The sequence below is a fragment of the Erinaceus europaeus genome, chromosome 21 (assembly GCF_950295315.1).
Source record: "Erinaceus europaeus chromosome 21, mEriEur2.1, whole genome shotgun sequence".
NCBI lineage: Eukaryota > Metazoa > Chordata > Mammalia > Eulipotyphla > Erinaceidae > Erinaceus > Erinaceus europaeus.
In genome coordinates this window covers 25,526,630-25,539,550 of record NC_080182.1, presented here as the reverse complement: position 1 = coordinate 25,539,550, position 12,921 = coordinate 25,526,630, and the positions used below count along the sequence as shown (strand labels likewise).

Here is a 12,921-nt window from a genome sequence, read left to right as displayed (position 1 = left end):
TGACTCCCTAGAAGTGTGTGATTTTTCATGATCCAGGAGCTATGAGGAACTAGTCTAAGAAAAGAATGTTAAAACATGGATCTTGTCATTTATTAATGAGTAGTAAGGTAACCTAATGGGAACCTGACTGGGTGATAGGGCGCCCCATCCAGACCCTCTTTATGACTTACTGACCTACCCATCACCTCACCCTTCCCTGTCTGCTGTACCACAGCTGCTTCTCTCATAAGAAAATTGCTCTTTGTCAGCTGACCTCACTTCCCAGGGAGGCTTTTCTTTTTTTTTTTTAAACAGGTGAGAGCCTCAGGAATGTAGTTCCCCACTACCACAAATTATGCAGTCGAGTTTCCCACATTTGGGGAAATAGCAGGGGTCAGCACATCTGGGCAAGCCAGGGAGGCTTGTCCAGGGAGCACATTGGATAAGCCAGGGAGGCTCTTCTTCGCCCTCACCACCCTCCTGTGGGGTGCTCTATAGCTTCTGACTGACATGAGAGTACAGAAGGTCAACAAGTCCTCTGCCTCAAGTTACCAGTCCCAGGTCAACACTGGGGTGTAGTTCACATGTGGGACTTGTTCACACCACATCTTTGCTTAGTTCTTTCCCCTGCCCTATTATGCTTTCCTCCCTCTTTCTCCTGAGGTGTCTCTCTCTCTTTCTCTCTCTCCCCGCCCCATCTGCCTCTCTCTGTCAAGAATCCTTATCCCAGGTTCTATTTCTGGAGGAGCTGGCTCAAGTGTACTACGATTAACTTTGTAACGAATCCTTTCAGCTTACAAGCTCAGTGTCTCTCACTCCTGTATTACAGTGTGTGGCAATGACTGCTGGATTCACTGTCTGGCTCCTTCAGAGTGGCACACACTGATTTTGCTGTGTTGATTTTTCTGTACATAGCAAATGACATCAGAGACTCATTTTCATTCCCTTCAGGGGACAACCATCTTTTCAAGTGGGTAATGGACCAGAAGCCTGAATGGAAAGGCCGCATCAATCAGAAGGATGAGGATGGGTGCACTGTCCTGCATGTAGTGGCTGCCCATTACCCAGGATATGTCATCAAGCGTAAGTAACAGCCCCTCGGGTGGGGGTGGCGGAAGCATTTGAGAATCCACTCATCAGGTCACTGTGCTTTACCCATTCCATCCTGTGGCAGCCTACACTTTGCTTTGAATTAAATCTGACTGGCTGTATGCTGAAAATAGAAGGCAAGAGGGAAGAGTTGCTGGGTTTCTTGTGCTCTTTTGACTTGGGTGAAGTTAAATGTCTCAAAGATAGGGCTTCTGGCTACATTTGTTCCTAATTCATCGCGAAGTTACTCAGTACTTTTTTTTTTTTTTCTATTGCTAAGTCCATGCTAGCCAGACAAATTGTGAGCCAGACAGTAGATATGGTCCTGCCTCTGTGGAACTTAGAATCTAGCACTAGAATTGAATCATTCCATACCTTCCAGAACCAGAGAGGCCACATGACAGAGTGAGGAAGGCACACGCAAGGAAAAGAGGCCCTTCTGACACAGATGTGACTTACTGTGAGCTTGTGAAACAGGAAGGCTGTGTACATCCACATAGCTTGCTGAGCTAGCTCATGTTTCTGGAAACTCTTGGACCTCTCAGTCTTTGTTCTTTGCTTTTGGATGGAGAAAAGCATTGTTTTTTAAAAAAGAACTAGAGTGTTGTGAGGCTAAATGGCAGTGGACTCTCAGCCCCAGTAGAAGGGAGGCCACAGAGAGGGAGGGGAACTCGTGCCTCATGTGGCTACAACCTGGCACTGGTCATAGGAACTGGGCAGGAAATGTTGAAAATTGGATTTGTAATGAATATGTGAACACAAGATCATATAGCGTGTACTCAAAAGTTGTACATGCCTGTGGACTAAGGCAGAGCTCAGTGGTCTCCGGTTTAGGGACTTCTGGTCTGGTGTTTCCACTGAGGAAATTAGTTTTCTCTCTTCAGGATGTCCCCATGAGCCACTGAGGTTTGCCATTCTCCACTGACCTGGGTCTTACCTTGGGGGAATGTAAAAGGTACTTGATGGAGTCTGTGAAGCTTTATTGAAGTATAATTCATATACCATGTAATCCACCTATCTAGTAAATTCAGAATTATGCAGACATCACAATCAGTTGGAGAATATTTTCATCACCTCCTCCAACATCCACTGGCATTTGTTCCTCATTTTCTTTTCTTTTAAAATTTTTTTATATTTATTTGTTTATTTATTTTCCCTTTTGTTGCCCTTGTTTTTTATTGTTGCAGTTATTGTTGTTATTGATGTCATCATTGTTGGATAGGACAGAGAGAAATGGAGAGAGGAGGGGAAGACAGAGGGGGAGAGAAAGACAGACACCTACAGACCTGCTTCACCACCTGTGAAGTGACTCCCCTGCAGGTGGGGAACCAGGGGCTCGAACCGGGATCCTCTTGCTGGTCCCTGCACTTTGCGCCATGTGCGCTGAACCTGCTGCGCTACCGCCGACTTCTCTTCACTTTCTACTGTTCCTCCAGCTCTATGCACTCACTGCACTTACTGTTTCTGTGGACTTGGCTGCTTTTGGACATTGATTTTATGGAATCATGCAACACGGGATAGATACTTTGACTGGTTTCTCTCATGGGGCATAGAGTTCCCAAGGTTCATCCTGGTATCCTCTATCAGTACTTTATTCCTGTTTATTACCAAATACTTCACTGCGTTTTGTTTATTTTTTGTATATATATATATATATATATATATATATATATATATATATATATATTTGTATATCTGTTGATGGATAATTATCTTATTAGCACTTTTCAGTTACTGAACAGCGCTGCATTGCTTATGTATATTGAACATTTGCATGATATATTTTTATTTTTCAGTAGTAGATATTTAGAAGTGTGGTTGCTGGGGCCAGCAGGTGACTCACACAGTAGATTGTACAGATCGCCTTGTGAAAAAACTTGGGTCCAGGCTGGGTCCCACTCCACAGCGTGGGAGTGAGTGAGTGCCTGTAGGGAGGAAACTTCATGAGAGTTAAGTACTGCAGTGTCTTTCCTCTCCCAGTCTCTTTCTCCTCACTTATCTCGAGGAAGGGAAAAAATGGCTGCCAAGAGTGGTGCAGGTACCAAGCTCTAGCAATAACCTTGGTAGTTAAAAAACAAACAAACAACAACAGAAACAGAACAAAGAAAGATAAAGTGTGTTAAGTAATTTGGTAAATCTCTCCTTAACCTTGTGAAGAACTGTCAGTAATTTCCAAAGTGCCTGTACCATTTACAGTCCTACTAACACAAGTATTCCAGTTTTTTTTTCTTTTCAAATTGGGACATACATACAGTTACCTTTCTTTTAAACATATTTTTATTATCTTTATTTATTATATAGAAACAGCCAGAAATTGAGAGGGAAGGGGTGATATAGAGGGAGAGAAGTGGGGGGACGAGGAATACACCTGCAGCACTGTTTGATATTTACAAAGCTTTCTCCCTGCAAGGGGGGGCTGGGGCCTAGAATCTGAGTCCTTGGCGCTTTGTAACATGAGCGCTCAACCAGGTGCCCCACCACCCAGCCCCTATTCCAGTTTTTCTTTATTATCACGTGTATTTGTTGCTCTCTGTATATGTATTTTTTTAAAATCTTTATTTATAAAAAGGAAGCACTGACCAAACCATAGGATAAGAGGGGTGCAACTCCATATAATTCCCACCACCAGAACTCCATATCCCATCCCCTTCCCTGACAGCTTCCCTATTCTTTAACCCCGTGGGAGCATGGACCCAGGGTCATTATGGGGTGCAGAAGGTGGAAGGTCTGGCTTCTATAATTGCTTCCCCGCTGAATAGGGGCGTTGACAGGTCAATCCATACTCCCAGCCTGTCTCTCTCTTTCCCTAGTGGGGCAGGGCTCTGGGGAGGCGGGGCTCCAGGACACATTAGTGGGGTTGTCTGCCCAGGGAAGTCCAATTGGCATCATGTTAGCATCTGGAACCTGGTGGCTGAAAAAAGAGTTAAGATATAAAGCCAAACAAATTGTTGACTAATCATGAACCTAAAGGCTGGAATAGTGCAAATGAAGATTTGGGGGTCTCCGTTTTATAGATAGTTAGTAGGCCTATTTTTTGTTTTATTCCAAAGGGCCCATGACTATACTAGTTTCTTTTTTTCTTTTTCTGAGCCTGACATCTGATATGGCCCCTTTAGAGTGGGGTGAGGAGATACTGTACCAAAACTGTCATTTGCCTAGACAGTCTGTGCCTTCAGCCATTGAACCATCTTTGCACACCCCCATCCTTAAGAAAAAAAAATTCCACTGTATGATGCAGAAATATTGCTGCTAGTTATTTACTTAAGAGAAATGAAAGTATATATTGAAACAAAAACTTGCTTGCATTTTACTTATAGTAACCAAAAGAAGTGGAAGCAATCCAAATCTGTCAACTGATGGTTGCACAATGTGTGCTATATCCATGCAGTGAAATAGCATTCAGCCTTAAGAATAATGAAATAATTATTCATGTTATATACAACATGGATAAGTCCTGAAAACATGGTGAGTGAAAGAATCCAGATGCAAATAGTGACATGTCGCATGATTCCACTTATATGACCTGTCCTCTCATCATATCCCTAGAGGGCTGGGCACAGGACAGTGGACCACTCATGCACGTAAGGTTTCTTTTTGGCCTAATTAATGTGATCTGAAAGTGGGCTGTGGTAATGATTAAACAACTTTACAATATACTAACCCCCCTGAATTGTTTAAAAGATTAAATATTATGCCCCCATAACTGCCTCCAGCAAAACAAAACAAAAATTGCATGTGTCCCAGAACTTCACCTCTCCAGAGCCATACCCAACTAGGGAAAGATAGAAACAGGCTGGGGCGGGGAGGAGTTGGGTGGTAGTGCAGCGGGTTAAGTGCACGTGGTGCGAAGCGCAAGGACCGGCGGCGTAAGGATCCCGGTTCGAGTCCCCGGCTCCCCACCTACAGGGGTGTCACTTCACAGGCAGTGAAGCAGGTCTGTAGGTGTCTATCTTTCTCTTCCCTTCTCTGTCTCCCCTCCTCTCTCAGTTTCTCTCTGTTCTATCCAACAACAACAACAGCAGCAACAATAATAATAACCACAACAATGATAAAACAACAAAGGCAACGGAAGGGGAAAAAATGGCCTTCAGGAGCAGTAAATTTGTGGTGCAGGCACTGAGCCCCAGCAATAACCTGGAGGCAAAAAAAAGAAAGAAAAAGAAAAAAGAAACAGGCTGGGGGTATGGATTGATGTCCCAGTGCCCATGTCCAGTGGAGAAGCAATTGCAGAAGACAGACTTTCCACCTTCTGCACCCCAAAGACAACTTTGGTTCATACTCCTAGAGGGAAAATGATAAAGGAAGATGACCGGAGGGCTCTGAATCCTAATTATATCAGGACACACAAGATGGGGGGGGGTAGGATAGTCAGAAGTAGTAGGTGTGACTTATAAAGGAAGAGACAGCAGCAGGGCCATACGAAAAAAATGAGTAAATATATATAAGCATATATATATATATAGTTAATAGAAACAAGTCAACTCATTATCGGTGATCTTGGGAGAACTATTGCAGTTTCCAGTGGAGGGAGTAGGGATACAAAACTCTGGTGGTGGGAAACGTGTAGAATTATACCCCTGTTCTCTTATTATTTTGTAAGTCAATATTAAATCACTAATAACATTTTAAATATTCTAACGGGGGCCAGGGAGATAGTTCAGTGTCAGAGCACAGGCTCTGTGTGTCTGAGGTCCCAGGACTGACTTCTGGCATGGGGTATTCCAGAGCTAAGCAGTGTTCTGATCTCTCTCTCATGCCCGGAGAGGCACACACTTGAACTGGTGAGCAGTTGCCTAGTCTTGCATTTCTTTTTTTAATTCATATTTCTAATTTACTTTTCAGTTATCCTAATATATTTTCTGCTTGAAAGCCATATTGGTCATCCAGCAACACTTTTCTGAAACAGAAGTACTCAAAGTGTCTGTGATTGGAAGATTCTTAGGATTATTTTTTTTTTCTAAATTGAATTATTACTAAAATTATCATTACTGCACAGATGATCAAAATACAGGAGTATATTAAACCTTTCTGTAGATTATAATTAAAGATAAAAATTAAAGTTTGAGGAGGTGAGAGGATATAACATGTATACTGTACTTGGTGTGCCTTTTGAAAGACTTGTCAGGATGCCATCTCCCTTAAGTAGATGTCTTAGAGGTCAAGAGTCTTCACCTCCTTTGGGTCAACACACTGGTAATTGCACTTGCTCTCCAGGCCAGCTAATATATCAGCTATCAGTGTAGAAACTTAAAAGGCTAGTAGCTCACTGTTTTATACTGTGATCAGCAGTATGTCACAGTATGCCTTGAGGTTTCTGCTCTGTTTCCTGCGACTGAAATCAAGTATCAGCAGGGCTGTGTTCTCACCAGAGTTGCAGGCCTTCTCCCAAGCTCCCAGGTTTGAAGCAGAATCTGGTTCTTTTAGGTTATGAGACTGAAGTCCTCATTTCTCTTCTGGCTACTATCAGCTTTTACAGTTTACACATGTTCCCGTTCCTGGGACTCATCTCTTCAGAGCCAGCAGGGGGGAATTTCTTGTACATTAAATGTCTTTGATAACTTTACATCTCTATCCCCTACCCCCTACTATCTCAAACCTTTAGACCTTTGACCTTTGGGGGTTCATGTGATTAGGTTAGGCCCATCTGGATTATCTCTGTCAGAAAGTCAGCTGCTTTGGGACCTTAATTACAGTTGCAAAGTCTCATCACACAGCACCTATTTTACTGTTTGACTGAATGACTGAGAGAAGGTGTGTGTATACATACCATGGGCTGGGAATCTAGAGGTCTGCTTAACCAGTGAGATACTTGGTGGGAAAGAAGTGGACTTTAAATGGTGTCTTGTTTTTTGTGAAGTGGAAGAAAGGCAGTAGCTAGAGAAATGAGAAAGGATAACGTCTCGAGAAGGTCAGTATGTGGAGTCTGGGTGTCTTGTCAAGGCGGCCAATTTGAGAAAAGCTTGCATATGAAAATTGGGGTCAGACATTGATTTGTTTAATTCTGCACCCACTGAAGTCTTTGTATCCCTGGGGTAGCCTCTTCCATTTGCAAGCTGCTGCATCTGTGATCACAGAGACACCTCCATGCTTTGGCAAATAGATCTGTCAAAGTAGCAAATGGAGCTCACAACCAGGGGGTTGGGGCTGGGAGGGTGGGAACAGTGACAACAAAAAGACCCTGATGTGAAAGAAATTGCCACTCTCTCCTCTTGTCCCCAGACAGGCTTCTTTCTTTCCTTTTTTTTCCTGGAAGAATATTCTGTTTCCTCTCTAGGGAATAAAGAAATCTGAAGTCACAGCTTGCTGTTATCCTTACAGCTGTAACTGTTGCCTGGTAACCAGATCCCCCCCTCTCCTTGCTTGTTGCCAAGGAGAGGGGAGAAAGGTAGAGAGGAGTGCACTTCCTAACCTCTTAAAAGCTATTGTCCTTCCCACTCCACGAAGGCCTCCTTGCTTTGGGGAGTTGGGTGGCTTGCTCAAAACTGGCAGTTCAGGTTCATTTCTCTTGCCCCAAGCTGCTCAGGCAGGGAACCAGGAGGAGGTATCCTCATGGGGACATCTCCTTATGCAAGGAACCGCCATAACCCCCCTTTCTCCTTTTGGCCTGCCCTAGGACAAACAGAGGATGTGCAGATGCTCCTGCGCTTTGGGGCAGACCCCACCTTGTTGGATGGACAGTCACGGTCCCCTGTGGATATCCTGAAGAGGAATAAGAACTTCAAAGCTATTGAGAAAATAAGCAGTCACTTGGAAAAGCTGGCTACGTGTTCTAAGGACCTAGCAGGTATCACTTCTGGTGAAATTGTGTGTGTGTGTGTGTGTGCGTGTGCGTGTGCGTGTGCGTGTGTCTAGTGTTATATTAGGTACAAATCACTCTATCTTTTCTTGGTATATGAGGATGAGATTGAGATCCCAAATCTTCAGAAAACTTTTTTTTTTTGAAAGCTAGAATAATAAACTTTCATTGAGGGAATGTCTGTAGCATTCTGGAAACTTTGCCAGGTCCACTTTTGAACAATCTGGGTGATTTCAGTTAGGAAAGGAAAGAAAAATCAAGCCTATGTCTCAGCAACAACTATAGCCAACAACTTGAACTTCACTTAAATCTCTATTTCCTGCTTTACCAGTTTGGGACAGCACCTGCTGACTGACTGTTGTATCAGATGAAGTACGATAAGTCAGCCCTCCTGTTAGATTTGTCTCATAACGTTAGCCAGTCATTGACATGTTCTTCTTTAACTCCACATTTTACCATTCTTTATCTATAAATTAATTAGAAACATTGAAAACCAGTAAATTAATTTGCATGCTCATATGATTATGTAAATGTTACTTTTTCTACAACTAGTAATGTAACTGAGCCCAAAGGAAAATATCACCGAATGTGATAAACTTTAAGCATCCCAGTTTAATGAAACCTGCACACTGTTGTGTGAATACATGTATGGACACAGACACAGACACATGTGCACACATAGATACATGCACAGTATATGCTTCCTTCTTGCACTCATGATTCTCGTGGCTCATGCTGTCTCTTCAAATCTCATTTGCTAAGCTAACACATCTGCTCAAGTCATTATAAGATATGGCTACTAGGGGGTCGGGCGGTGGCGCAGTGGGTTAAGCGCATGTGGCGCAAAGCACAGGGACCGGCGTAAGGATCCCGGTTCGAGCCCCCGGCTCCCCACCTGCAGGGGAGTCGCTTCACAGGCGGTGAAGCAGGTCTGCAGGTGTCTATCTTTCTCTCCCCTTCTCTGTCTTCCCCTCCTCTCTCCATTTCTCTCTGTCCTATCCAACAACGAATTGCGTCAACAAGGGCAATAATAATAACCACAATGAAGCTACAACAAGGGCAACAAAAGGGGGGAAAATGGCCTCCAGGAGTGGTGGATTCATTTTACAGGCACCGAGCCCAGCAATAACCCTGGAGGAGGAAAAAAAAAAAAAGATATGGCTACTAGGCATAAGGGTTTTTGAAAAATGTTTTTGTTTTGTTTTTAAATTTATTTTTATCAGTGAGTTAGTGTGGACTTACACAGTTATTGGATAACAGGTATAATTCCACACCCTTCCCACCACTAGAGTTCAGTGTCCCCATTCCCTCCGTTGGAAACTGCAGTAGTTCTCGCAAGGTCACAGATGTGGGTTGACTATTATTTCTTTAACAATCTTCCTATATCTTTATATATTTACATATTTTTTCTATGGTCCTGCCTTCTCTTCTGTTCTAAGTCACATCACATCTGTACCTATTGCTACTTCTGAAGGTCCTTCCTTTTTTCTCCCTCTCCTCTCTTTCTGGGTCCTGATGGAGTTGGAGTTCGGAACTCGCTGGCCATCTCCCCTAACATTTAGGGGCTAGTTGAATTCACTTTCTTGTTTCTCCTTTGTGCTGTTGTTTCCCCCTAATTATTTCCTGGTGTTTGTATGGTTTGTATTTTTGGTGAATTACTGGATTGACTAATAGTAGATGGCTAGCTAGCTTGCATTTACTGAAGTTGCTTGGATGTGTTTTCCCAGAAACGCTCCCTTCCTGGAATGGGTAAGTAGGTGACATGTTGATGGCCATGTGTTGGTGTATGTGTGGAGGTGGGAGTAGAGTCAGCTTGGGATCATCACAGCTGGCCAGGTCAGGAAAGGTTTAGGCTGAGGAGACTGAGACCACTTCATGTTAACACCCTTCCTCTTATTTTACATGTATGTGGTAATTATTGATTTGAAATGTCTCCTGTTGTTTCCTTGTGATGGGAGTGATGAGGGGAAAATGTATTTGTAGAACCCAGTGTTTTACATGCTTTCTCCGTCTCTGAGAGCTTATTTAGCTTGCTTTAGAAGAGGTTCAAGTGTTTGAGGAGTTAAAACAAAGCAGATAAATTTCTGGGCCAGTCAATTTCCAGATTTTTGATAACAAAATGGCTGATTTGTTTGTTTACTATCAATTCATTCTAATATGAATTATTGGAATGTTGCGTATGTATATTAGTACTTAGTGCTACAGCTTTTAGGTTGTGTCATTCATTTTTACTTAGTAATTACTGCTGTTATTTTTCTCCTTTTCTTTTCTTTTCTTTTCTTTTCTTTCCTTTCCTTTCCTTTCCTTTCCTTTTTTTTTTTTGCCTTCAGGGTTATTACTGGGGCATGGTGCCTGCACCACAAATCCACTGCTCCTGAGGCCATTTTTGTTGCCCTTGTTGTTTTACTGTTGTAGTTATTATTGTTGTCTGTCTTCATTGTTGGATAGGACAGAGAGAAATGGAGAGAGGAGGGGAAGACAGAGAGGGGGAGAGAAAGATAGACACCTGCAGACCTGCTTCATCGCTTGTGAAGCGACCCCCCCTGCAGGTGGGGAGCCAGGGGCTCGAACTGGGATCCTTGCGCAGGTCTTTGTGCTTTGTGCCACCTGCGCTTAACCCGCTGTGCTACCACCTGACCCCCTCTTTTTCTCCGTTTCTAGTAAACCACATTAATAGTAATTTCTTCTCCATCTTTTAAATTTTTTTTCTTTTTTCTTTTTGTTTTTTGCTTCTTTATATATTTATTGGAAATCAAGAGGAAAGAGGGAAATAGAGAGGAAAAGAAGCAGAGAGACACCTACAGCAATGATTCACTACTCAAAAAGTTTGCCCCCTGCAGGTGTGGACGGAGGGGGGGGGCTTGAGTATTGGTCTTTGAACATTGGAACCTGTGTGCTCACCCAGTCTCTCCCCCCCCTTCATCTTTATCTTCTCTTCTTTCATTCTCTCTCTGTCCTGTTAAATAGAAAAATAAAAAAGGAGAAAATGGCTGCCGGGAGCCTTGATTTGGCTGTACAGGCACTGAGTCCCAGCGATAACCCTTGTGGGGAGAAAAATCACTTCCAAAAGTCTAGTGTCCATTCATGATCATCTGATTCCTTTATCCAACTTGCTTCCTCATTTCACACACCCCTCTGCTGCTAGCCATTATTTTGTTCTTATGGTCTAAGCATTTAATATTTTTGTTTATATGTTTTGTTCCTTTTTCTATCACATATAGTAAAATTATATGCTGTTTGTCTTTTCTATCTTATTTAAATTACATGATACGCTATCCTCTAGGTTCACCTGTGCTGCAAATGGCAGGACTTCATTTCCTTTATAGCTGAGTAGTATTCAGTTGTGCATGTAAACCACATCTTCTGTAGCCACTCATTGACTGAGGGTCACAACTATTTTATGATAAAGAATTTAAGAGCATTAAAAAGGAATATGGAAAGTCTCTTCTTGGGCGCTTTCCTACCACTGTGAATAGGACTGTGTGAGTGGTGTTGTGGGGAAGATAGGGCTCGCCCTTTCTTCTCTTCCTCACTCCTTCCTCCCTTCCTTCTTTCCTCCCTCCCTCCCTCCCTCCCTCCCGTCCTTCCTTTCTTGGCAATGAAGTCAGGGCTTTATGCATGCTGCTAAGCTGTCAGCGAGACCCCCTTTAAAAGTTTCATTTAAAGAGATATTGGTAGAGCTCAGCTTTTTCCTTTTCTGCTTGTCAGAACTCCATTATACTTATTGACAGAAGAGTGCACGTGAAGGCGCGGTGCCTCGTTCCAGGCCGCCATTTGGCTCACTGGGTAGTTTGTGATGGCAGTGGATTCGCTCATACCCGAACCCCACAGTATTCTTTGCATGCTGTGGATATTTGATTACGTGAAAGTTTTTCAGACCATTGGTCATAATGATTTCCTTACAGCACCAGATGAATAGTGGAAGTGTGTAGGGAAGGTATGAGAAATGTATTTTATTTTATTTTATTTTGTCACCATGGCTATTACTGGGTCTTGGTGCCTGCATGATTTTACTGTTCCTAGCAGCTTTTTTTTTTTTTCTGATAGAAGAAGGGTGGAAGAGAGAGGGAGAGAAAAAGAGAGTGAGCGAGTGAGCGAGCGAGCAAGCGAGAGAGATGCCTGCAGTACTACTTCACTGCTTGGGAAGCTCTGCCTCTGAATATGATTTCTGTGTAGAATCACGTACTGGGATCCCGAGACAGTTCACCTGTAGTGGAGCTGCTCTCACATGGCCCTGGTGCAACCCAGTCCCCACACACTGGAGGATGCTACTGTGTTGTGTCGCTCTCTCTCTCCCTCTGTCTTTCTGTCTATACAATCTCTTTTTAAAATGTTTTTATGGGGGGGTGTAAATGGTTTACAGTAAATACAGCTTGGTACATGGGTAAAATTTCTCAGTTTTCTGCAAAGTACTCTCATCCCCCACCCCAGGTCCTCCTCCACACATCAGAACCTGAAAGCACCCCCACGCGTGAGTCCTGTGCTTGGGTGCAACACACCAAACCCAGTTCAAGTTCTGCTTTGTATTTCCGTTTCTGTTCTTATTTCTCACCTTGCTCCATGAGTAATCTCTCTATCCAGAAAAGTCAAGCTGGAGCAGTGAAGCACTACTAATATAAAAATAAAATAAAATCTAAAAAAATAAAAATAATAGGGGTCCAGGTGGTAGCACACTGGCTTAAGCGCACATAGTGCGAAGCACAGTGATCAGCTCAAGGATCTCAGTTCGAGCCCCACCCCCAGCTCCCCTGCTGACAGGAGGGTGGCTTCGAAAGTGTTGAAGCAGGTCTGCAGGTGCCTATCTTTCTCTCCCCCTCTCTGTCTTCCTCTCCTCTCTCAATTTCTTGCTGTCCTATCCAACAACTGTAATGGCAACAACAACAATGGAAAAAAAAGTGGCTGCTAAGAGCAGTGGATTCGTAGTGCAGGCACCAAACACCAGAGATAAACCTGGAGGCAAATAAATAAATAGAAATAATTATGTTCTGAGTAGCACTTTTGTTTTGCACACCTACACAGCTATATGGAGTTCTGTGCATGTATTCCCCCCCCCCCAA

At 43.2% G+C, this 12,921-nt stretch overlaps 1 protein-coding gene across 5 annotated transcripts in view; it reads left to right on the top strand.

Moving 5' to 3' along the window:
- TRANK1 (tetratricopeptide repeat and ankyrin repeat containing 1) overlaps positions 1-12,921 on the top strand; it is a 104,878-nt gene that overhangs the window by 46,190 nt on the left and 45,767 nt on the right. For all 5 annotated transcript variants that reach the window (XM_060180570.1, XM_060180569.1, XM_060180568.1 and 2 more), the window contains 2 exons: positions 931-1,062; positions 7,682-7,852. In XM_060180570.1, the coding sequence (XP_060036553.1) occupies positions 931-1,062; positions 7,682-7,852 (303 nt within the window). The remainder of the gene's footprint in view (positions 1-930; positions 1,063-7,681; positions 7,853-12,921) is intronic.